Below are 26,406 nucleotides of genomic sequence, written 5' to 3'. Positions count from 1 at the left end.
CTTTTATTGGAAACAATACTGGTACTGTACATCATATAAATGTTTTTTTTTCTCCAAAATTTACTACGTTTATACAGTGAGCGAGTACATCATGAATCCATCTTCCAAAATGTGCTTTTGTTTAAGTTACATTGTGCACCTATTAAAAAAGTCTAAATGAAATAAACTTTATAAATGATATAAAGAAAAAAACACTTCACTGATTACACAATGTTACATCAATTCATTAACCTTTTTCATCTTTGTTAATTCATCTACAAAATGATCTTCACACGACGTCATTAACTGTCAATCATCCAGGGCCCCCCGCCCACAAAGAGATCCATAAAGGCTGCCATACATTTAATGTGTTTCCAAAACACTATGGCCTCTTCTTGTTAGCCTGATTAAAAGAAAAAAAAAGAAAGTTAAATCAGTTATGAAATATGTCAATAAAAATCATCAAGAACACACATGAGGAAAAGACAGATAGGTGAGTTTTTCTCTCTATCTAGTGAGTATTCTTACGTGCTGGAAGATTTTCATACACAGATGAGTCCAGTTCAGGTTTATTACCATCAGAGCCGAGTTGAGCAGCCTAGGGACAATAACAAATAAAAATAAATAGGAGTGTGTTATTTATATTCCCATATACTGACATTGAGGAGTGTTTAATTTCTTCTAAATATGTAGGAAATCCTCAGTTAAAACACTTACTAGGGGTGTAACGATATATTGTGATATAGAAAATGTGATGATGTGTATCATTGATGGAAACAATATGATTTGCGATATAGAGTTGTTTTATTCAAAGCTCAACTTGCTATAGTAGGCCTATTTATAAGGTATAAAACAACCAAATACAAATTTACAAATTTGCCACAAATGTAAACTCTGTCATCATGTACTCACCATCATATTGCTTTTCGTTTAGCTTCCAAACACAAATGAAGATATTGAGGGATTTATGTCCCTTCATTTAAAGTCCATTATTCCTCTCAAACGGAAAATACTGCGTAAGTAAAGTTCATTTAAAGCTTAACTTTCAGTAATTATAGACAGTGTAACTATAAAGTAAGTATAACTACATGCGTGATGCGCGGAAACCACATGAGTGAGTAAATGCAGAATTAAAATTTTTGGATGTGCTCCACATTTACAGTTTGAGAGCGGTCATTTTGACACGCTTTCTTGCGATCAGAACTGTGACGGAGTACATTGATCATCTGAAGCGCACGCGGTGCAGGAGTCTAAGCGAAAACATCATTTAAAGCAGCACTCCTTGGTGAAAGTGCAAACATTATTTAAATCACCAGATCACGTTTAGTTTTAGTAGTATGATTGTTCAAAGCATTTTAGATGGTTTATTCTTATACTGTATGTATAGAGCATTAATAGTGGGGCAGGCAGGGCGAGATGAGCTTCAGGAATGAATGATTCCTTCATTGAAAGCGTGAGTAATGAGTGAGGGGGAATTTTTATTTTATTTTACATGTGATTATTACATTGAACGACTATATATAATGTTGAATATAATGTACTATATAATGCAATGGCGGGATATTTGTAAGTCATAATAATAATAATAATAATAATAATAATAATAAAAGAGTAAAAAAAAAAAAAAAAAAAAAAACGTCATGTTGGCTAACTCTTACCGTTAAATTCTCATACACAGATTCATTCAATTCAACATCACAAGCTTGGCGTCTGTCATGATGAGGAACCATCTTTGCCATTTAAGAAAAACAGAATAGAGAGAAAATTAATAATGTCTGTAAACAACTCACTAAATACAGTCACAACTATATTCAGCCTATTTAATCTTTTAGATACCAGTTCATTTACCTGATCAGTAAACTACTGAAAACAACATTACTTTTCTCACCTGAGTCTCCCGTGTGTTATTTCTCTTTTTCATCCACATGCTTCCCCTTTAAAGACAATGATTTGACACAATTACAACCAATCAGAATGTATTTGATGTTTCATACACAGTTACAGTCTTGTTCAAAATAATAGCAGTACAATGTGACTAACCAGAATAATCAAGGTTTTTAGTATATTTTTTATTGCTACGTGGCAAACAAGTTACCAGTAGGTTCAGTAGATTGTCAGAAAACAAACAAGACCCAGCATTCATGATATGCACGCTCTTAAGGCTGTGCAATTGGGCAATTAGTTGAAAGGGGTGTGTTCAAAAAAATAGCAGTGTCTACCTTTGACTGTACAAACTCAAAACTATTTTGTACAAACATTTTTTTTTTTTTTTTCTGGGATTTAGCAATCCTGTGAATCACTAAACTAATATTTAGTTGTATGACCACAGTTTTTTAAAACTGCTTGACATCTGTGTGGCATGGAGTCAACCAACTTGTGGCACTCCATGATTTTTTAACAACATTCCACAATTCATTCACATTTCTTGGTTTTGCTTCAGAAACAGCGTTTTTGATATCACCCCACAAGTTCTCAATTGGATTAAGGTCTGGAGATTGGGCTGGCCACTCCATAACATTAATTTTGTTGGTTTGGAACCAAGACTTTGCCCGTTTACTAGTGTGATTTGGGTCATTGTCTTGTTGAAACAACAGTTTCAAGGGCATGTCCTCTTCAGCATAGGGCAACATGACCTCTTCAAGTATTTTAACATATGCAAACTGATCCATGATCCCTGGTATGCGATAAATAGGCCCAACACCATAGTAGGAGAAACATGCCCATATCATGATGCTTGCACCTCCATGCTTCACTGTCTTCACTGTGTACTGTGGCTTGAATTCAGAGTTTGGGGGTCGTCTCACAAACTGCCTGTGGCCCTTGGACCCAAAAAGAACAATTTTACTCTCATCAGTCCACAAAATGTTCCTCCATTTCTCTTTAGGCCAGTTGATGTGTTCTTTGGCAAATTGTAACCTCTTCTGCACATGCCTTTTTTTTAACAGAGGGACTTTGCGGGGGATTCTTGAAAATAGATTAGCTTCACACAGACGTCTTCTAACGGTCACAGTACTTACAGGTAACTCCAGACTGTCTTTGATCATCCTGGAGGTGATCATTGGCTGAGCCTTTGCCATTCTGGTTATTCTTCTATCCATTTTGATGGTTGTCTTCCGTTTTCTTCCACGTCTCTCTGGTTTTGCTCTCCATTTTAAGGCATTGGAGATAATTTTAGCTGAACAGCCTATCATTTTTTACACCTCTTTATAGGTTTTCCCCTCTCTAATCAACTTTTTAATCAGAGTACGCTGTTCTTCTGAACAATGTCTTGAACGACCCATTTTCCTCAGCTTTCAAATGCATGTTCAACAAGTGTTGGCTTCATCCTTAAATAGGGGCCACCTGATTCACACCTGTTTCTTCACAAAATTGATGACCTCAGTGATTGAATGCCACACTGCTATTTTTTTTTAACACACCCCTTTCAACTAATTCAACTAATTGCCCAATTGCACAGCCTTAAGAGCGTGCATATCATGAATGCTGGGTCTCATTTGTTTTCTGAGAATCTACTGAACCTACTGGTAACTTGTTTGCCACGTAGCAATAAAAAATATACTAAAAACCTTGATTATTCTGGTTACATTGTACTGCTATTATTTTGAACAAGACTGTATGATTTCGAACCAATGAGATTTCCTCTCAAGGGAACTCGCGCTGCGCCGATTGGCACTGTGGGAACGCTCTGCATGATTCTGGCGTTAAGCATGCGTGAAATCAGACCAATGGTGAGATGAGACGTCAGAGGCAGGTAATGCCATGAGCCAGGAGCTTTAAAGCCAGTCAAACAGACCAGCGCTAGCTTCTGTGCCTTTAGCAAGCGCTCTGTGGATGTTTTTGACTTAGATTGTGGATTACCCTCAAACATGGATCCAGCGGAAGAGATCAAGGTATCTGTAGTATTGAGGATTACACCTCTCAGTTTTGTGCTCTGGCCAATCGAGTAAATTGGAAGGATACTGTTTTAAAGGACTTTTATGCTCATAAATTAAATTAACCCATGAACTCATTCATGCCACAAGGTCAAAATGACCTGACTTTAGAACAATTTATAGATCATGCTGTATTATTGTCTTGTTCCTCCTACACAGTTGGTGAAGTAGAGGAAGATTCTACCCCCGAGCCTGTGTCCTCGGACAAGATGGCTGCTCAGCCTGTGTCTTTGGAAAAGATGTCTCCTGTCCCGAGTCCAGAGATGAATCCGTCCCCTGTCCCGAGTCCAGAGAGGACTCCGTCTTCTGTCCCGAGTCCAGAGAGGACTTTGTCTCCTGTCCTGAGTCCAGAGAGGAATCCGTCTCCTGTCCAGAGTCCAGAGAGGACTCCATCTTCTGTCCAGAGTCCAAAGAGGACTCCGTCTTCTGTCCAGAGTCCAGAGAGGACTCTGTCTTCTGTCCCGAGTCCAGAGAGGACTCCGTCCACTGTCCCGATTCTAGAGAGGACTCTGTCTCCTGTCCCGAGTCCAGAGATGAATCCATCCCCTGTCCCGAGTCCAGAGAGGACACCGTCTCCTGTCCCGAGTCCAGAGAGTACTCCGTTTCCTGTCCCGAGTCCAGAGAGGACTCCATCCCCTGCCCCGAGTCCAGAGAGGACTCAGTTTCCTGTCCCGAGTCCAGAGAGTACTCCGTTTCCTGTCCCGAGTCCAGAGAGGACTCCATCCCCTGCCCCGAGTCCAGAGAGGACACCGTCTCCTGTCCCGAGTCCAGAGAGTACTCCGTTTCCTGTCCCGAGTCCAGAGAGGACTCCATCCCCTGCCCCGAGTCCAGAGAGGACTCCATCCCCTGCCCCGAGTCCAGAGAGGACACCGTCTCCTGTTCCGAGTCCAGAGAGTACTCCGTTTCCTGTCCAGAGTCCAGAGAGGACTCCATCCCCTGCCCCGAGTCCAGAGAGGACTCCATCCCCTGCCCCGAGTCCAGAGAGGACACCGTCTCCTGTTCCGAGTCCAGAGAGTACTCCGTTTCCTGTCCAGAGTCCAGAGAGGACTCCATCCCCTGCCCCGAGTCCAGAGAGGACACCGTCTCCTGTCCCGAGTCCAGAGAGGACTCTGTTTCCTGTCCCGAGTCCAGAGAGGACTCCATCCCCTGTCCTGAGTCCTGAGAGGACTCCGTCTCCTGTCCCGAATACTTGAATACTTTTGCACGCAAAAACAAACAAAAATAACTTTATTCAATTATTTTGTTCTAGCCTGTGAAGGTTACCTACACAGTTTACGCAACAGTGTAGCAGAGCATTTTCTACGGCAGCCGATGCTGTTCATGTGAGCACCACGAAGCATGTGTGTTATGAAGACAGAGCTGGCCAATGTAAACTGTGTAGGAGACTGGAACAGGCTACAGCAAAATTGTTGAATACAGTTGCAATTGTTTTTTGTTTTTTCGCTCAAAAAGTTGCTTTGTAACATTATTTGTAATCACATGGACTATTTTAACAATGTCTTCACTACCTTTCTGGGCATTGAAAGTAATTTATTTGCTATCTATAGGGGGGTCAGAAAGCTCTCTAACTCTGCATTCTCTAATGGCGACGATAAATCTACCTCAACAAAAAGCTGATAACGGTAGGCCTATAATCAACATAATATCTTAAATGGAAAACGTAATATTTTTCGTGTAGAGATTAATGACAATGAAAAAAATAAGAATTAATAGGCTATATTGCTTTTTAACACATTGTGTTTAAAGCCAGTATTTGATGTTCACAGATTACTGATTTGTACTGTGTTCGGACCTAAGACAGTTATTGGGCCTATGTAATCTTATTGATAGTATTATTATAATTATGGCTTAAACAACAACTGTATAAGAATGATGCATCTTTTTTATAACAGGCTTTGAAAATTTGTGAATATATTAGTGTGGCAATCAGGCGATGGACTGTGAGAGCGGGCCAGTGGCGAGTGATCATGAGCACCAGCTGCGTGCCACACCGGTCTAGTCTCACGGCAGAGTGACGGGAACATAAAAGGAGAAGCGAGGGCAGTGTAAGACGAGAGAGGACCAGGCCTGGACTATACGTTGAGTTTTGTTTGTGCTTAGTTATGTGTGTGCAGGCAGTCGTCCGTGAGGGGCTGCCCGCGTTTTACTTTCGTTTTGTGTATTTATTTGATTAAAAGTTGTTGAATGTTCACCGGTTCCCACCTCCTTGCTTCCCAAATTTATGAACTTTTTTACAATTACCTTGAAATTTAATTTTGATGTGGTATGAAGTTTATTAGTAGCCTAATTTTCAAAAACATTTTCATTGGGTTCTCAATCCTCATACGCTCGTCAGTGATGTCACACGTGTGGTGATGTGGTTATTTCATTATGATATTATAGGGAATTACATTTGTTGTAGGTCCTGATATTAATTTAATAATAATACTAGCCCTCAAATAACAATAATAATTAAATTGATTAAATGGCAAAATGAGCCGATTATCGTCTTGATAATATCGTCGCCATCGATACACGATACTATCGTCTATCGGCACAACCCTACTGCCAGTTCTTAAATACGCACTTTAATGATGAGCTTGCTTACTCAACCATTGATATGCTTTTTTTAGATTAAGTTATTATAGACAACTAATCTATTAGCACAAATTCACAACCTTCAAAGTCACTCATTCAACTATATAGTGCTATAGACACATATCCTACCAAATCAGCATCATGATGATCACTGCAGCTCCACAAACCACTCCAATGGATATGTATAATATCACCAGACGTCCTAAAACCAAGATAAACAAATAAAACATCAGAAAAAATTAGTTGCTTCACTGTAATAAGTAGTAATATAAATATATGAGCTGTTCTACCTTTAACAGTCACAGTTACAGCATCTGATCTCTGAGATCCATGTTGATTGTGAGCCTGACAGTAGAAGCGTCCACTCTGTAGTGCACTGAAACTCTGTCCAGATCCAACAGCTGAGGCTTCATTCTCCTTAAACCAGCTGAAGTTCAGAGCAGGAGGGTTTGAATCACTGCTGCAGCTCAGAGTCACTGAATCTCCCTCCACTATTACACCAGATCCACTCATCAACACTGAGACGCTCCTGGGAGGGTCTAAAAACAATCACCAAATTATTTCACTTAATTTATTTTTAAAATTACTAATATGAACTGAAATGTTCAAAACAGAGAATTAGCATCTAGTTTTATAATAAAACTCACACATGACGTTTAGAGTCACAGCATCAGAGTATTTCTCTCCATGTTCATTGATGGACTTGCACTTGTATTCTCCACTGTCGTCAGAGCTGATCTTTGAGATGCTGTAGATTCTTCCAGACCCTACAATCGTTCCTCCTTTAAACCAGCTGAAGTTCTGAGCAGGAGGGTTTGAATCACTGCTGCAGCTCAGAGTCACTGAATCTCCCTCCACTATTACACCAGATGGACTGATGGACACTGAGACGCTCCTGGGTGGGTCTAAAAAGGACAAATAAACCTTAAATCATCTTATTCAAACACAATCTCTTTTTTTTATATAAAGAAAAAATTAATCTGTACTCACACATGACATTGAGATGAACACCAGGCGATGTGTGAGTGTGTCCGTGTACAGCACAGCTATATCTGCCTGCATCCTCTCTTCTGACTGACTGCAGCAGGAGTTCATTGTTTCCGTCTCTTCTCTCAGTTAATGGCTGTGAGTTTCTGGACCAGATGAATGTTGCTCTGTCAGTCAGAGTGCAGCTGCTTTTACATGTCAGACGGACTGAATCTCCCTCTGTCACTCTCTCAGGAGACTCCACCTGAAGATCTGAACACAACACACACATTATATCTAGTGCTGCTGTCATACACTGATTATTATTCAACATAATGCACAGAAGAAGAGATAAACCTCATCAAACTCACCTGTGACAGTAAGAGTCACTCCTGGAATACCAATCCATTTATCTTCATCAGTGATGAATCTGAAATAGTACTTGTGTGAATCCTTCAGTGTCACATGACTCAGTCTGACGGTGCAGTTCTGCTGTTTATCTCCCAGATACTGAAGCCTCTGACTGTATTCAGGGTCCTCAGACAGATCTGGAAACTCGTCATTATATTTTACCAGTTTGTTTGTCCAGAACACTTTCATGATCTGATGTCCAGTAGGGTATGTATTAGAGCATCTCATTATCACTGTTGAGTCCTTTAGTGCACATATGTGTGAAGGACTGTAACTCACACCCCAACCAGCACTAGAAACCCCTGAAACACAGAATTCATCAAACTTTAAATGTTTTTGTGGCGAGTGGGCTCGGTCTAGCAAGGTCTGTGATGGGAGAGAGAACTGGAGAATGAGCTGTAAGTGGGTCAAGTGCAAATAATAAACACGTCTCTCATTGCAGTAATTGGCATGGGGAGACATAATAAAGCCACCAGGAACTGAGGGCCAGGGAGAGATACATACACATAGTAAGATATTTTGCTAAATATAAAGATCCTGCCAGAAGAATTGTGTGATAACTTTATGACGTTGTAAACTCCACCTGTTTGGCCCAACGTAGGAATCCAAAAGCTGGTCGAAGGAACAATGCGTGTTCGTCTTTTCAGGCGCTTCTATAAAGGACAATATGTAATTTATTAAAGTGTGAAGATCCAATTTTAAATCTGACTCCATGTTTTAATTTAATCTGACTCTAATTGTATGTAGTTTCCTTGAGTTTGTTACGTTTATAAATTACGGCTGATCGTATGATTAGTTGTGATTTAATTTAGATCTTTGATCTCTCTGAGTATCTCTACTTCTCACTATCTTCGTTCATCAAGGGACCCGATATCTCTTAGAGATATGTTTCGCGAATTACATTCTCAAACACAGACGGGCCAGTTCTGATATTAGTCAGAGGATTGTAGAGTGAATATTTTACCTTTAAGTGGTTGGGCCTGCTTACTCATCTTAAAGCGTATGGGGAATAATAATCACAGGAACTGCAACTTACTAATACAGTAATAGTTAGAAATCAGAATATCCCTAATGCTGTGCGCTATGCTCCAGTCATTGAGTCCTACGGTTTGATCTATCCCGAGACAACGCCTGCGGAAATACCAGACTCCGATTGATCCATACTAAAAGAAGCGGCCTTAGAATAATACAAGATTAATCAAAGTTAATGTTTATTTAGCCAGGCAAAATCATCAAAATATAGTCAAATTAAAAGACAATTATACACAACTGATCAGCGTACAATATTACTCAAGTATGAAATAGTATAAACATAGTTTCAAAGAGTCATCATTTTACCTGGCTTATAGAAACACACGGGAACAGTGTGGGAAGATCTGGATACAGATGCTTCCCTGAGCGGTTTGCTCCTTTCCCTTAAATACTCCCCCAGATCAAAGAACACTAAACATTTAGCACCCAAATATTTATGCAGATCTTGGTTCTTTCCTCAGACCCAAATGGTCCCACCTGTCCTTGAGGCCTGACAGCAAATGTTTTTTAAAAGATCTTTATGAGCATCTCCTACACCAGAGGAACAAACCCGGTTGTCCTTCTTTTACGACCTGTTTTACTAGAGCTGGAATGTCACCAGTTCCACTGATGTGAGAATGAAACCTGTTTACCAATCACACCAAAAGTATTTATATTGACCATACAGAAACAGCTTGTGGCAGTATCTGTGATATTTGCATGTGACCCAGAGGGTGAGAGGGTCATATCTCGGCAGGGGTGAGGAAATAGGATTGGGCCAGGTGCAGTCTTGTTTTCTCTTGTATTTAGAGAGTGAAGTTTTATTGTCTTTATTACAGCTTTAATCCCTTGAGTTTGTTCTCAGGTGAAATCCATTCTTACAATGTCTTTATCATCTCAGTGAGCTATTATGAGCTTTTACGTGTCCTAGTTTATTGCGTGAGTAAATAAAACACACAAACGCCTGTAGACTCTCAATACAGCCTTGCATTTATTCCATAACTCACAATGCCCCCTTGTGGGTGGAAACAGTATCTAGGGTTCAAACTATGTAAAACATTGTTATGTGATTTCACTACATAATTATCCCACATTACACATGTCCAATAAGTTTAATTTGGCTTTTACTGATGTTTCAGTGTGGATGAGAAACTTTTGGAAACGTTAGTGTGGACGGAGAGAAAACATTTAAAATCTATCCAGATTAATGTAGACGTAGCCTGGGACTCTAATGACACAAACACAGAGAGGAACTGCTAATTAAACCGATGAGTTTGCAAAGAGAGTTTGATTATTGCTTTATGTTTTGTGTGATGTGAACACAGTTTGTTTAATGACTTAAAGATAAATAAAAGAGCACTTATGAGTCCCAGAAAGCCGACCCGTGTCTTGCTCCCCAGATAACAATTTCTGGTTCTCAGAACATTCCCAGAACAGACAACCTAACGTTTTCTATTAGTTAGCTAGGAAAGTTTTATTTACGTAAATAGAACGTTCCCTGTTGGATGGAGAACGTTCCCCTAACCTCTTAACTCTGATATAATTTACGCTGCTGTACGTTAGTAATCGCCCAGCAATTCCCGTATCCCATATGGTATAAGCGGCATATGAAGACCAATATATGGATGCTTACAATCAGTAGCCTATTAAAAACCATGTATTGTTTTGAACTTATTTAATCAATAGAAATAATACAAGCACATAAACCTTCATATGGATGACTAAATAAGATTGAATTTATGCATTATGTAAAATTTCGTAACTTCTATCACTGACACTGTACCACAACCAGGTCTTACGTTTAAGTGCAAAATAACAATGACATCAACACAATATGGGGTTTTAAAATAATTATTACTGTAACTGGGATAACACTGCATTCTTTTCTTACCACTGAATTAATGGGACATACCCTTCTCTCTTTTGGTCAATAAACAATAACTTCTTGGTTAACATCATGTTGTCTTCAATTAATGAGTCAAATCTCTCTGAAATCATGATTTACAGTCATATATTTATTAATTATAACTAGGGCCGGGACTCGATTAAAAAAAAAATCTAATTAATTAGTGGCTTTGTAATTAATTAATCGAAATTAATCGCATTTTAATTGCATATAAATATTTGACCTGGAACAATGAGAAGTAATTTTTCACATGGATTTTTAGTATTCCATTGAATAATTACTCAATACATAAGCTTAATCAACAAAATATTGTTTATTTATTTCAGTCCAGCAGACCAGTGCATGTTTGCCAGTTTAGCAAAAGCATATTTGTGATATTTGAGGCTCGATGTGCCGCGGTGATACGCAAATTCCTTGTTATATAGCTTGCACACACCCATGCTCTTGACGACACTTCCATCCTTTCGTTTTTTTAAACAAAATTTCCCATCCACGGGGCCAAGCAAAGTGGTCTCATCAGCTTCTTCGTTCATGTGTTGTTGTCGTGACTCGTGAGGTGAGCGCTAGTTGGTGTTCCAGTATAATCGGTCCGTCGAAACTCATTCATTGAAAAACGTTCCGCGGTGCAAAAATAAGTGTGGTTAAAATTATGTTAGTTATTTTTTTGCGTAATTAATTAACGCGTTAAAGTCCCGTAGTTAATTAATCTTAATTAACGCGTTAAAGTCCCGGCCCTAATTATAACATATTCAATAAAGATCGGTAAACTATAATGCAATTCAGTTGGCAAAAACAAAATGACTTTAAATTATGCGAGTGCGGGTCTTTCTGTGGAAGTCAGAAGAAAGCACGTGCTGGAGAAGCGAGTGCAGACCAGAAGTGTGCAGTAACAAAATATACAAATAACCCCAAAATAACCTGCAGAGAACGTTTTTTTGTTCCCCGCAAAAATAACTAAACAGGAACCATGTGGGAATATTAGGGGAATTTTATGTGTTTACTGGGTCATCTCGCATTGAACATTTTTACAGTTGTTTTATTAGTTACTGACTATTGAAAACATATTTTTACAGCAACTCATTACGGGAAATACAGGTCCTTTTTAGAAAATTAGCATATCATGATAAAGTTCATTATTTTCCATAATATAATGATAAAAATTAAACTTTCATATATTTTAGATTCATTGCACACCAACTGAAATATTTCAGGTCTTTTATTGTTTTAATACTGATGATTTTGGCATACAGCTCACGAAAACCCCAAAATCTAAAAAAAATAGCATATTTCATCCGACCAATAAAAGAAAAGTGTTTTTAATACAAAAAAGTCAACCTTCAAATAATTATGTTCAGTTCTGCACTCAATACTTGGTCGGGAATGACTGCTTCAATGCGGCGTGGCATGGAGGCGATCAGCCTGTGGCTCTGCTGAGGTGTTCTGGAGGCCCAGGATGCTTCGATAGCGGCCTTAAGCTCATTCAGACTGTTGGGTCTTGCGTCTCTCAACTTTCTCTTCACAATATCCCACAGATTCTCTATGAGGTTCAGGTCAGGAGAGTTGGCAGGCCAATTGAGCACAGTAATACCATGGTCAGTAAACCATTTACCAGTGGTTTTGGCACTGTGAGCAGGTGCCAGGTCGTGCTGAAAAACCAAATCTTCATCTTCATAAAGCTTTTCAGCAGATGGAAGCATGAAGTGCTCCAAAATCTCCTGATAGCTAGCATTGACCCTGCCCTTGATAAAACACAATGGACCAACACCAGCAGCTGACATGGCACCGCAGACCGTCACTGACTGTGGGTACTTGACACTGGACTTCAGGCATTTTGGCATTTCCTTCTCCCCAGTCTTCCTCCAGACTCTGGCACCTTGATTTCCGAATGACATGCAAAATTTGCTTTCATCCGAAAAAAGTACTATGGACCACTGAGCAACAGTCCAGTGCTGCTTCTCTGAAGCCCAAAAGTGGCTTGACCTGGGGAATGCGGCACCTGTAGCCCATTCCCTGCACATGCCTGTGCACTGTAGCTCTGGATGTTTCTAATCCAGACTCAGTCAACTGCTTCCACAGGTCCCCCAAAGTCTGGTCCAGTCACCTCTTCTCGTTGTACAGCGTTTTTTGCCACACTTTTTTTTCTTCCCACAGACTTCCCACTGAGGTACCTTGATACAGCACTCTGGGAACAGCCTATTCGTTCAGAAATGTCTTTCTGTGTCTCACCCTCTCGCTTGAGGGTGTCAGTGATGGCCTTCTGGACAGCAGTCAGGTCGGCAGTCTTACCCATGATTGCGGTTTTGAGTAATGAACCAGGCTGGGAGTTTTTAAAAGCCTCAGGAATCTTTTGCAGGTGTTTAGAGTTAATTAGTTGATTCAGATGATTCGGTTAATAGCTCATTTAGAGAACCTTTTCATGATATGCTAATTTTTTTAGACTTTTTTTGAGATTTTTGAGAAAATTTGGGGTGTTCGTGAGCTGTATGCCAAAATCATCAGTATTAAAACAATAAAAGACCTAAAATATTTCAGTTGGTGTGCAATGAATCTAAAATATATGAAAGTTTAATTTTTATCATTACATTATAGAAAATAATTAACTTAATCACAATATGCTATTTTTTTTAGAAGGACCTGTATAAGCTCATCTTTTCAGACTCTATTGAGTGATAAATGATCTCAGTGTAAATTACTTCATTAACTTTGATGGCTTCATTAACTTTGATGGAGGATGTTGCAGAAATAAACACAGAAACACTAACTCACATCCTCATTCAGACTATAAACCCCTGAAAAGTTCACACTAGTCAAATTAGCATGTGCTTAAATGCTCTTCCTGAGCATTTCTGACTCGCATTGACTCACCGTGAATCATGAGCAGAACGATCAGAGGAAGAGGAGGAGCCATTCTGATCACTATTCGTCACTATCAACACCTACAACAAATGTACAGTGGATTATTTTTCAGTTTTAATGTTGGATGAAACATAATAAACACTACTTTATTTATTCAAGAAAATAACAGCAATAGTCATGTTTTCACTGCATGAGTTTGTAACTGTCCAACATCTTTGCTCATCCCCTTATGATTGACAGCACATTATAGACAGTAAAACGGTGCCAGAATGATGGATTTTATTTTCACGCTGAAAAAATAGTATATAGTAAAACAGTAAAACAGTAAATACTTTGAGGCTAGTTGTCACTCTCTGGTGAATATTGGGTGGCACGCACATGAGCTGTGTGTCAGCCTGGCCTGCAGCACCACCCGAATGGATATTGCGCACGATATTACAGGGCTATCGTCTGCAGCTTGCTATGAGCCCCCCACGTTTCAGTAGCGTTCTCTTTTCTGACACAGAGGAAAGCATGGCCCACGTCCTGAAGGAGAAAATCTCCTCTCTTCTAAACAAAGGTTCGATTCAGGTGGTACTCCACAATCTGATAAACCAGGGTTTCCATTCGTGTTATTTCCTGGTCCCAAAGAAGGATGGTTCCCTCCAACTTATTCTGGACCTCAGGGTATTGAACAAACATTTGAGGAAATACATATTCAGAATGTTAACCCGTGGTTTGCTCGCCCATGTCAAAACGGAACGACTGGTTCACAACGGTCGTTCTGAAAGGTGCTTTTTTCCACATAAGCATTTATCCACCACACTTGAAGTTTCTTCGTTTCGCCTATCTAGGCATTTGTTATGAATTCATGGTGCTTCCATTTGGGCAAAAATGAAGCCCCTAAACTTTCTGTTTGCGTTTGGAAGCAGGCTTCACTCCCCTGAGAATGTCTGGTCTACGGATCCTTACATACATAGACGAATGGCTCATCATAGCCGATTAGAGGGAAAAGGTGTTGCAGGACACCTCCCATGTGCTTGCGCACATCCCATATCTGGGCTTCGAGGTGAATGTGAAAAACGTCTCAGGTTACGTATGTAACCCTAGTTCCCTGAGGGAACGAGACGCTGCGTCGAAACGCTATGAGAACGCCTCTGCGTTAATGCGTCGTGAAGCGCCTGTAGAACCATTCCATCGGAAAAAAGATCGATCGTCGGCGTGATGACGTCATCGACCGGAAGCTATAAAACGTCCGTGAAAACAAACAGGAACTAACTTCTGATAAAGCCTGAAGTAAGTGATCACGGACACGCCGGGAGTATGGCAAAGCGACGCAGCGTCTCGTTCCCTCAGGGAACTAGGGTTACATACGTAACCTGAGACGTTCCCTTTCGGGGAACTCGAGCTGCGTCGAAACGCTGTGAGAACGCTTATACCCACATCGCCATAGGACCAAGTGTCTCGTATGTGTGAAGCCGAAGCGCACACGGTTACGAGAGTACCTGTGCCCCTACTGTAGATGCCAGGTCTAGTTCATAGAACCTGACGAAGGTAGAAGGAGACGACCATCCGGCCGCGTTGCAAATATCGTGGAGGGAAGCCCCCGACAAGAGTGCTTTAGAAGCAGCCATACCCCTGGTTGAGTGCGCCCGGACAGCCAGAGGAGATGGCTGCCCGGTAGCTTCATAAGCAAGTGAGATGGCCTCGACCACCCACTTGCTCATCCTCTGCTTGGATACTGGAGCCCCCTTCTTAGGGGGTCCAAAGCAAACAAACAATTGTTCTGATTTTCTCCACAGGGCAGCTCTGTGGACATAAGTATCCAGTGCCCTCACAGGGCACAGCAGATTTAACCTTTCCTGGTCTGACGTCATAAATGGAGGAGGACAGAAGGCTTGTAGAGTGATGGGGCCCCGTGGGCTCGTAGGAACCTTGGGGACATAACCCGGCCTGGGATGCAGAAATGCTTTCACCATCCCTGGCGCAAACTCTAGACATGAGGGCCCTACTGACAGGGACTGAATATCTCCTATCCTTTTAAGAGATGAAATGGCCAAAAGGAAGATAGTTTTTAAGGTGAGGAACTTATCCGAAACCTCCTCCAGAGGTTCGAACGGAGGTCCGGACAAGCCCCTCAAAACAATGGCCAAGTCCCATGCTGGGACCCTCGAGTGCATAACTGGCCTCAACCTTAATGTGCCACGAAGGAAGCGTGTAATTAGAGGGTGTCTTCCCAAAGACACTCCACTGCAAGGGACGTGGAAGGCACCCAAGGCCGCCACGTACACCTTAAGTGTGGAGGGGGTCAACCCTGCAGAGAACCTCTCCTGCAGGAACTCCAGCACTGTACCAACCGGGCAGTTAACTGGATCCCACTGGCGTTCTCTGCACCAAGCTGAGAAAAGTCTCCATTTCAAAGCGTACAGCTTCCTTGTGGACGGAGCTCTGGAGTGTAGGATGGTCTCCACGACCTCGGTCGAGAGACCTTCCTCTATGAGCCTAGCCCCCTCAGAGGCCAGGCCCACAGTTTCCACATCTCCGGGCGTGGGTGCAGGAATCTCCCGCCCGCCTGAGAGAGTAGATCCCTCCTGATCGGAATCTCCATTGGAGAGCCTACCAGGAGAGATATTAGGTCCGAAAACCATACTCGGGTCGGCCAGTTCGGAGCCACTAGAAGTACCTGGGCCCCGTCCCGGCGTACCCTCTCCAGAACTCCTGGAAGCAAGACAATCGGGGGGAAGGCGTACAGAGGCAGCCTCGGCCACTCCTGTACCATGGCATCCAGCCCCAGCGGGGCCGGATGGGTCAGAGAAAACCACTGCGGGCAGTGAGAATTCTCCGCCGAAGCGAACAGGTCTATCTCTGCCTTCCCATAAACCTTCCAAAGGAGCTCCACCACCTCTGGGTGGAGTCTCCAGTCCCCGGGCCTCGGCCCCTGCTTTGACAGGCTGTCTGCTTCCTGATTCAGGGCCCCCGGGATATATACTGCCCTGATTGACAGCAATTTCCCTTGGGCCCACAGGAGGATCCGATGTGCCAATTTGTCCAACGGACGAGACCTCAGACCCCCCTGGTGATTTATATAGGCCACCACGGACGTGTTGTCTGTTCTGACTAGTACATGGTGGCCCCTGAGGTCGGGCAGGAACTGTTTCAATGCAAGAAACACTGCGAGCATCTCTAGCCGATTTATGTGCCAGTGCCGCTGATGTTCCTGCCATAGACCCTGGGATGAGCGACCACTCATGGTCGCCCCCCAGCCCGTGAGAGAGGCGTCTGTCGTTAGCGTTACGCGACGAACATGAGCCCCCAACACGGGACCCTGAGATAAAAACCCCGGGTTTTTCCACATGACCAGAGCACGTAGGCATCGCCGCGTGACTTTGATCGTGCGGAGCGGATTTCCCCTCGGGGAGAACCCTTTTGTTTTGAGCCACCACTGCAGTGGCCTCATGTACAGTAGGCCAAAAGGTATCACGTTGGACGCTGCTGCCATGAGACCTAACAGTTTCTGGAACCGTTTCACAGTGACGGCTCGGCCTAGCTTCTGTTCTTTGGCGGCTGCCAGGATCGATGCTATGCGTGTTGGCGATAATTGCGCCCGCATAATTACCGAATCCCAGTTCACACCTAGAAAAGTGGTTCTCTGAGCCGGAGAAAGCACACTCTTCTTGGCGTTCAGCCTCAACCCCAGCTTCGACATATGGGCGAGAACAGCATCTCGATGCTGAACCGCCATCTGCTCTGTATTCGCTAGAATCAGCCAGTCGTCGATATAGTTCAGTATGCGGATGCCCTGTAGACGCAGCGGCGCCAGAGCTGCATCCACACACTTGGTGAACGTGCGGGGTGACAGTGCTAGACCGAAGGGAAGTACACGATATTGGTATGCCTCTCCCCCGAAGGCAAACCTCAGGAACTTCCTGTGATGTGGAAGGATGGAGACATGAAAATACGCATCTTTGAGGTCTATGGTGACAAACCAATCCTCCGATCTGACCTGCGCTACAATCTGTCTGAGTGTAAGCATCTTGAATTTGAGCTTGGCCACCGAGCGATTCAATAGCCGCAGATCTAATATCGGGCGTAAGCCCCCATCCTTCTTCGGCACGATGAAGTAACGGCTGTAAAAGCCAGACTCCCTGCTGGGAGGGGAAACCCTCTCTATAGCCCCTTTTTGCAGGAGTGTCTCTACTTCCTGTGCCATTACCAGAGCCTGCTCCGGGCCCACCTCTGTAGGTAGGACACCGCAGAAAGGAGGTGGCCGACTCTTGAATTGAATGGCGTACCCCCTTTCTACTATCTGCAGGACCCAACGAGATATATTTGATAGACGTTTCCATTCGTCTAGAAAATCTACTAAGGGAACCAGCCTCTCGAGGCTGGCCTCTGGTGTATTTTGAGCAGCAAATACAGTGCCCTGAAGCGGCGGACCGGCAGGGAACGACTGACTTGACTGCTCGGGGACCCCCCGGAGGGGGTGCGGACCACCCTCGGGTGGCCCGCGGAGACCGACTGCGCCCCGGCATTGCGGCGGGGTTGGCAGCGCGGCCCCCCGAGGGTGCCGTAGGGAAGCGGGTACCGTTAGCAGGGGTAAACACCGCTTCCCTATGGGGGGAACCACCCTCAGCGTCCTGACGCTTCTGGCGTCAGGAACGCTTCGACGAGGCCTTCTTGGCGATCAGGACTGTCCGCAGATCAGCCCTGCCCCTCGAAGGCCTCGCCTGAGAGCGCCGCCCCTCGTCCCCGCGCTGAGGGGGAGCGGCGACGCTCTGCTTTTGTTGTGACCTGTGAGCGGAGCTCGTACTCGGCTTGGGCTGCCTGATGTCAGCGGCAGCCCCAGGGACCTGGACCCGGAGAGGGAGAAACTGCTTTAGCGCCGCAGCTTGTTTCTTTGACTCCTGGAACCTCTCGGTGACAGTATGTACTGCGTCACCGAAGAGGCCACCAGGAGACAGCGGCGCGTCGAGCAGGAAGCTTTTCTCCCTCTCCTTGATTTCAGTGGGGTTGAGCCATAAATGTCTCTCCGTAGCCACCAATGCTGCCATAGAGCGGCCAACACATCTGGCCGTCTCTTTGGTGGCCCGGAGAGTTAGATCAGCTGCTGTTCTTAGCTCATTTATGACATCACCCCCCACTTCATCACGTCCATCTAAGTCCCTGAGCAGGTCAGCCTGATAAGCCTGCATTATAGCCATGGTATGCAGGCATGCAGCAGCCTGACCTGCCGCCGAGTACGCTTTGCCCACCATTGCCGACGTTGTCTTTAATGGTCTGGTGGGCAAAGTCGGGGCCTTAAGGGACGATGCCGAGGAAGGCGAGAGATGGCTCACGAGCGTCTCTTCTACCTTTGGCATCGCCCCATAACCGTAGTGCTTCAGCCCCATGATGTTACTGTAGACCGAAGTCTGTGGGCTGAACACACGGTATGATGCCGGTCTCCTCCATGATGTTGCCACCTCGGTGTGCAAATCATGGAAGAATGGCAGGCCCCGCCGCTGAGGTTCTGAAGCGCGAGCGGGCAGGAATCTTTCATCTAACTTGCTAGATCTTTTTCTTCCTGCCTCAGATCTCTCTACGGGCCAGTCAATATTTAATCTGGCCACGGCTCGCGTTAGAACCTCAACGAGCTCCTCACTCGCAGGGGACTGAAGTGGCGAATCTTCAGTCGCGATGCTCTCAACGTCCACCTCCTCGGAGCTGGATAGTTGGAGCACCGGCGGCTCTCTCGGGGGGGAAGAAACCGCAATGCGTGCTTCCAAGCCCCGAGAAGAACCGCTGGATGGAGCAGGTGAGGGCAGAGATAAGGCAGCGCCCGTCTCAAACCCCTCTGCAACATCCAATTGTGAACCCCACGACTGCAGCCTCCGCTCTGCCTCGGCAGCAGCGGGACCAGAGCCGCGGGGAACACGAGCCGAGGCACCCTCCTCGAAGAGTGCCCGGCGGGAGCGCAGCGTTCTCAGTGGCATACGCTCACAGTGCTCGCAAGCAGCCCCCTCGAGGGCTGCCTGGGCATGCTGCGCTCCCAAGCAGGCAACACAAAGAGAGTGTGTATCCCCACTCGTGATGTAGCGTGGGCAGGGATGAACACACCTCTTAAAGTTACTGCTTTCACTCGCCATTTCTCTATCTATTTATTTTCTCTTTTTTGTAAATATAAGGAATATTTAACAAAGGGTGGAAAAACTCTTTCAATAGACAGACAAAAACACCAAATAGACAGACAGGTTCACACAGATCGCTTGCTGAAGGCTCAGAAGCTAGTTCCTGTTTGTTTTCACGGACGTTTTATAGCTTCCGGTCGATGACGTCATCACGCCGACGATCGATCTTTTTTCCGATGGAATGGTTCTACAGGCGCTTCACGACGCATTAACGCAGAGGCGTTCTCACAGCGTTTCGACGCAGCTCGAGTTCCCCGAAAGGGAAAGCAATTTTACACCCAGTCAGAGGGTGATCTTCCTGGGCACGGAGCTGAACTCTCATGGAGCTGAACTCTCTCTCAAGAGCGCATTCTCTCTCTGATGAACTGTCTGTCACAGTTCAGAGAGGGGGGAGAGGGTGCAATATCACACGTCTCAGGCTACAGGGTCTAATGGCTTTAGCTATCCAGTTTTTGCTACTAGGACTCCTGAGGATGAGGGCGTTCATGAAATAGGTTTTGTCACTACATTTCAGCCCGTTACATGATCTTTGCCACTCTGTAACAGTGATGCGCACCTGCACTGCCGCTCTACGTCACTGGAAGAGCGCAGACTTTTGCGCACAGGGTACCCCCTTGGGGACTGAAAGAATCCAAAATAATCAAAGATATTTTGATATTTTTCTTTGAACAAAGACATTTGTTTTACTGTCTTCCACCCCCCTCTCTCTTATCAGTGGGGCTGTTTGGGATTCCTAAAGACAAAGAGATGTTGAGGGCCTGTAGGCCAAATGGTCCCACACCTGTAGTACAGTGGGGGAAGTCTGGTCTGACTGGTCAGTTTGAATGTCTCAGGGTTTCAGTCACATGGTCAAGGGATGTATAAAAGAAGATTGCAACAGTTGCTCGGGGGTCTTTTTTCTGGGTCTTCTTCCTCTGAAGGTCTTTTCTTTTTCTCTGGCTGTCTCTTCTAGGGCCTTCTTTGGCTCTTCTCTTGACTCTCTCTTTCTATCTTTCTATCTCTATTTATCTCTCTCTATCTCTCAGGTAACATTCTATACATGCTGGGTACGATTAATGGTATAAGTTTTATCATCTCATTCATCTATTTTGTAACTATTTTAAGTGTAACCATAACCGGATTTTGTCATTAAATTCTTTCAATTATAAATGATTTGCTAACTAGTTTTGGTTTGGTATTGACTTTGAAGTGCTCCCTATTGCAATACAATATAGTCACATTAAAGCAACGCTCTCCCACATATTTTGCTATTGTAACTGCGCTTATTTCCGTCGTTGGTATAAGTTGCAGTGGGTGGTTATAGACAAGAAATGTACAGTTTTCTACCATCACGCTGATAACGTTTCTTTAGTCGTTCGGCAACCCTGCAGTCAGAACCACCGTAGGCGATCCACCCTTACAGATGGTGCCGAAACCCGGGATCCCTTGCAGTGAATTTTCTGAAATTCATCAGAATGAGGACATTTTTCCACAATTGATCTTGTGTTTGGATTAAAGCTGGCCTTCTGACTAAGGATTGGGTAAGTCTGTTTTCATTGTTTATGAATTGCATGAAACAGAACTTCATCCAAGAAGAAGGTTTTAAACAGCTTCAATAGTCCCATTACTGTACAATCCGAGAATATTCAGAATATCACCTCGGGATGGAAGGGAACATTTTTGATAAAAGTGAGATATTGTTTGCTATATGGAGTGAAAAAGTTGAGCCTACCTTGTCCAAACTTAAGAAAGAGGATATTGGAATCAACAGTTCAGATGATGAAATGCTTAGATGGTGGGACATAATTGGCAAACACAAAAAGAAATCAAAATATGGTGAAATAATTGAGGCTTTAAACTTCATAAGTTGTAAAAGGCTACATAATGTTGTGACACCATTTCTATTATCAAGTCTAGAGGCTAAATGTAAAGCAATTGATTCTAAAAATGCTGAAGCAGAAAAGTCTGAGGCAAAGATTCAATATCTTCAAGCACAGCTTGATAAATTACTAGCTGATCAGTTAGCCCTGACTGAGAAGTGTAAAAATCACAAGGAGACCATTGCAGATCTCAAGGCTAAGCTAATAGCTAAAAAGTCCATCTCCAAAACGCTTAACAGCGATGGGACTAAAACGCATGTTCGATCTAATGAATCTGAAACGTTTAGTTCAGAAAATGCATGTGCAACTCAAGGAAGTTTGCCTATTTCAGTTCTTAAGGTGATGCAGCACTGCAATAGCGCAGAGTCATGTACCAGTACGCTTCGTGTTCAAGCATTAGAGAGTCATAAAAATCCTCCAACTCCAGGAGAACATAGCAGACAAACCTATGGCAAAGAGAACAGGTTTTGCAGTTCCTGTCAGAAAATAGGCCATTCAGAGGTAAAATGCTGGTCACTGGGCCGAGGTCGACCTCCACCTTACTTTCAGAAAGATAGGAAATTCCTTTCTAAGGGCAAAGATCATCGCTCATTTGCAGGTAAAACTCTCAGTGAGTTAACCGCATTGTTCATGCAAGGGCTTCAACTATTAACCTCACTGGCTAGTGGGCTAGCAGCCTAAAAGCAGTGAGTTTAATAGTTAAACATCCAAATTGCAATGATCCTGTTTGTATTTTCAAATTTGTAATTGTATTAACGCATTGTGCGCATTGAAAACACATTATAGTTGTTTGTGTTAATAAATACACATAGACTGGTTAAGTTTATTCTTTAAAACACATGATTGCTTTACTGTAAGTGTTCTATGAAACACTTAGGATAAAGGTTGTAGATGCTATGCATTCTAGGCCACGTATCTTGTGAAAATTGGAATAACTTTAGTACTTGAATTGTAAAGCAATTTTAAGTTTCATGTGTTTCTATGTTGAATTTGTTTGTCTCCTAAGTGGAAAACTCTGCTATTTTTCATATAGCTGAAGTAAAACCATGTACAGGAGCATAGAATTGCCATTTTGGCTACAGTGTAATTTACAATTGCATTAACCATGAAAATGTTTTCATCACAGCAGGATTCAGTCACTCTGACGTTTGCACTTTATCATGCTCCTTAACACAAACAGTGGTGGGGGATATGTTGAGCCAACCACACCTCACTCACATTCTCAGCTGGCTGCCTGTTCAACAGGACCAAATTTACATCACAATTGTGAACCCTCCTCACCATGTTTGGGGCATGATTCACACATAGCCACAGCTAAATGCATTCACATAGATTTGATCTTCACACACAAAGTCAAATCTATATCTGCCTCATAAAAAATGATTTACATCTAGACTGTATTATAACTGTGAATTTCTTCCAGTTATTGTTTGTTTTGTTTTTCTTTGATTTACTAATTCAGTTCGTTTTTTTGTCTCACCAAGTTAAATATCAAAATTTACGTTAGTATTTCTCATTCTTACCTAAGTGCAAGCATTTATTTTATCATTGTATTGTAACAATGAATTGGATTTGAAACATTTCTGAAACTTATATGATTATGTGTATTTTGTCCATTTGACTTGCAACAATGTTTTTGATTTTGAACTTTTTTGATTATTTGAATTTTGTCCACTTGATTTGGAACAATGTTTTAGGACATCCATTCAACTGAATCTCTGTATTTGGTTACACTGAATACTTTGTTGATACTCTTCATGAAAAAAGGGTTTAAAACCAGCAATGATTGTTGTTTTGTTATAATGCAATTTATTTTTAATGTTTCCAGAAACAATGTAAGAGCTTGTGAGATCTTCTTTTATTCTCAACCTTGACCACTTTATTAAGTATATTGATTTAATGGCTTATTGCCAGAGACCATTTGAATCTGACCATATCAAACTTCTGACCAATGACAAATGCCATGTATGCTTTTGCTCTTTGTTGTGCTATATGTTCTTTTAATCACAGGATCCCTGCTGGACAAGTTCACATCCTGTGTCCTCAGGAAGAGGGACAAGCGTTTGCTCTAACCTTCAGTGACTGTTCTCTCGAGGTGTGAGGTATTCAATGGACGTTTTGCATATCAAAGAAGGATGCAACACCATTTGATGGAGCCTTCCCTTTGCAGGACTGCAATGAGAACAAAGACCGAACTGGCAAACTGCTTTTGGAACATTTCTGGACGACAAGTCTGAAGATGACATCTACACACAACTGGAAGAATGTCTTTGTGTTCTGTGTCACCTCTGGACACTTTATGAGCGTGGCCAAAGGTGCCATGGGAGGACTGAAAGAATCCAAAATAATCAAAGATATTTTGATATTTTTCTTTGAACAAAGACATTTGTTTTACTGTCTTCCACCCCCCTCTCTCTTATCAGTGGGGCTGTTTGGGATTCCTAAAGACAAAGAGATGTTGAGGGCCTGTAGGCCAAATGGTCCCACACCTGTAGTACAGTGGGGGAAGTCTGGTCTGACTGGTCAGTTTGAATGTCTCAGGGTTTCAGTCACATGGTCAAGGGATGTATAAAAGAAGATTGCAACAGTTGCTCGGGGGTCTTTTTTCTGGGTCTTCTTCCTCTGAAGGTCTTTTCTTTTTCTCTGGCTGTCTCTTCTAGGGCCTTCTTTGGCTCTTCTCTTGACTCTCTCTTTCTATCTTTCTATCTCTATTTATCTCTCTCTATCTCTCAGGTAACATTCTATACATGCTGGGTACGATTAATGGTATAAGTTTTATCATCTCATTCATCTATTTTGTAACTATTTTAAGTGTAACCATAACCGGATTTTGTCATTAAATTCTTTCAATTATAAATGATTTGCTAACTAGTTTTGGTTTGGTATTGACTTTGAAGTGCTCCCTATTGCAATACAATATAGTCACATTAAAGCAACGCTCTCCCACATATTTTGCTATTGTAACTGCGCTTATTTCCGTCGTTGGTATAAGTTGCAGTGGGTGGTTATAGACAAGAAATGTACAGTTTTCTACCATCACGCTGATAACGTTTCTTTAGTCGTTCGGCAACCCTGCAGTCAGAACCACCGTAGGCGATCCACCCTTACAGGACTGTTATGTTGCGTAAAGTTGTGACGACGGACGCGTCCCTGCCACCCACGAGGGCAGAACTGTGAAAGGTTGTGACCAAGCAAACTACATTCAGAACACATCAATTATTTGGGGCTACTGACCATTTGGAAGGCTCTGAATCATTTTCTGCCTCGTCTGCAGGGACATCATGTGATCATACGCTGCGACAATACCATGGCAGTGGCTCATATCAGTCATCAAAGCAGCGTGCGCTAGCAGAAGTGTCATGTCCTAGCTTACAAGCTTTTAGTATGGACTGAGGATTCTGACCAGAGTCGTGGATCTTCTATCGAGGGGGAACCTGCTCTTCGGAGATTGGTGCCTCCACCCTCAGATAGTAGACATGATATGGATGAGACTCAGACTGGCGTCCGTAGATCTGTTCGCCTCATGCAAAAACAGAAAACAGCCATTGTCCTATGTTCTTCTCACTAATGGACTTGGACGTGTCCCTTGAGGTGGACACACTGGCCCACCCGTGTCCCAGAGTGCTGCTGTATGCCTTTCCTCCCCTGTGCCTGATAATTCTCACACTGGCCAGGGTGAGAGAGGGGGGCCTTTCTCTCATCCTGATAGCACCTAGTTGGCCCAAAACCGTGGCTGGCAGAAATAATCCCTCTGTTATATGTCCAGCCGTGATTCCTCCCCCTCCGCACAGACCTATTGTCTTAAGCGACCGGGGAGATTTATCACCCACACCAGGACAGGGTACCTAAGCATGTTATGGCTTCCCCATGTGCGTGGTCATATCAGTGCTCAGTTGCTGATATCTTGTGTTTCCTCCAAGACCTTATGGATAAGGTCAGGCGCCCATCGCTCGTTGCCAGTCATTAGGAGAACGGAGAAGCACATCAGTCAGAGAAGGAGCTCGAATCGCAAGTAAGTCTTTCCGAAATACTCTGTATTTGCTGTATTGCTTGGTGTATTAATTACTAGAAGGAAGATACATTTCGATTTTGCACTTATTTCTTCTATTCATAACTTTATTCCAGGAACTATTTACAATTGCACTTTAACCAGGGCAGTTGGAAGCGTGCTGTACTCAATTGTCAGCCGTTATCAAATAATGATTGGTGGCTTTTAGCACAGGTAGTGAGTGATAGTTTGGTTTCGATTTGAGTCATTGGCAGCCTGTTGCGTTGATTAATCTTTGGGATAATTATAAACGCGTCCACACCTGTTCTCACTCAATAGTGATCAGTGTGTATTTAATAAGCGTGTCAGCGCTGTCGCGGTAGCGTCAGCGGGAGCGTTCAGCCCTTGTGTTCAGCCGCCTTGTGTAACGAACACCGAGAACGCACTTAAGTATTTATTTCTCTATCCTCTTTTTCCTTCTCTCCAATCTCACAATGTGCTTTCAACACATACCCGCTATCTCTAACCCACGCTCCACTATCAGACACAGACAGCAGCGCAACACTGCTAATCTGCGTCCAATTCCTTCCTCTACTAATATCCCTCCCTCCTTTTCTCTGGGTCTATGGAATTGTCAGTCAGCTGTAAACAAAGCTGACTTCATTCCAGCCTTTGCCACTCATTCCAATCTGAATATCTTGGCCTTGACTGAGACCTGGATCCGTCCAGAAGACTCAGCAACTCCTGCTGCTCTCTCTAATAATTTATCTTTCTC

General features: G+C 43.2%; 1 protein-coding gene across 1 annotated transcript; it reads right to left on the bottom strand.

Moving 5' to 3' along the window:
- Window positions 1-25,004, bottom strand: LOC137073732 (B-cell receptor CD22-like). Its single transcript, XM_067442438.1, has 11 exons — window positions 24,878-25,004; window positions 13,648-13,698; window positions 7,826-8,167; window positions 7,479-7,727; window positions 7,136-7,393; window positions 6,779-7,027; window positions 6,618-6,690; window positions 1,868-1,913; window positions 1,638-1,709; window positions 508-577; window positions 1-382 (listed from the first exon to the last, which is right to left on the bottom strand). Exons 1-11 carry the CDS (start codon window positions 25,002-25,004, stop codon window positions 378-380), a joined length of 1,542 nt encoding a protein of 513 aa, XP_067298539.1. The 3' UTR covers window positions 1-377.
- Window positions 25,005-26,406: the final 1,402 nt, after the last annotated feature.

The sequence above is a fragment of the Pseudorasbora parva genome, chromosome 4, assembly GCF_024679245.1.
Source record: "Pseudorasbora parva isolate DD20220531a chromosome 4, ASM2467924v1, whole genome shotgun sequence".
Classification (NCBI taxonomy): domain Eukaryota; kingdom Metazoa; phylum Chordata; class Actinopteri; order Cypriniformes; family Gobionidae; genus Pseudorasbora; species Pseudorasbora parva.
The sequence above is the reverse complement of the archived record's forward strand: the minus strand, read 5'-3'. Positions and strand labels throughout refer to the sequence as shown.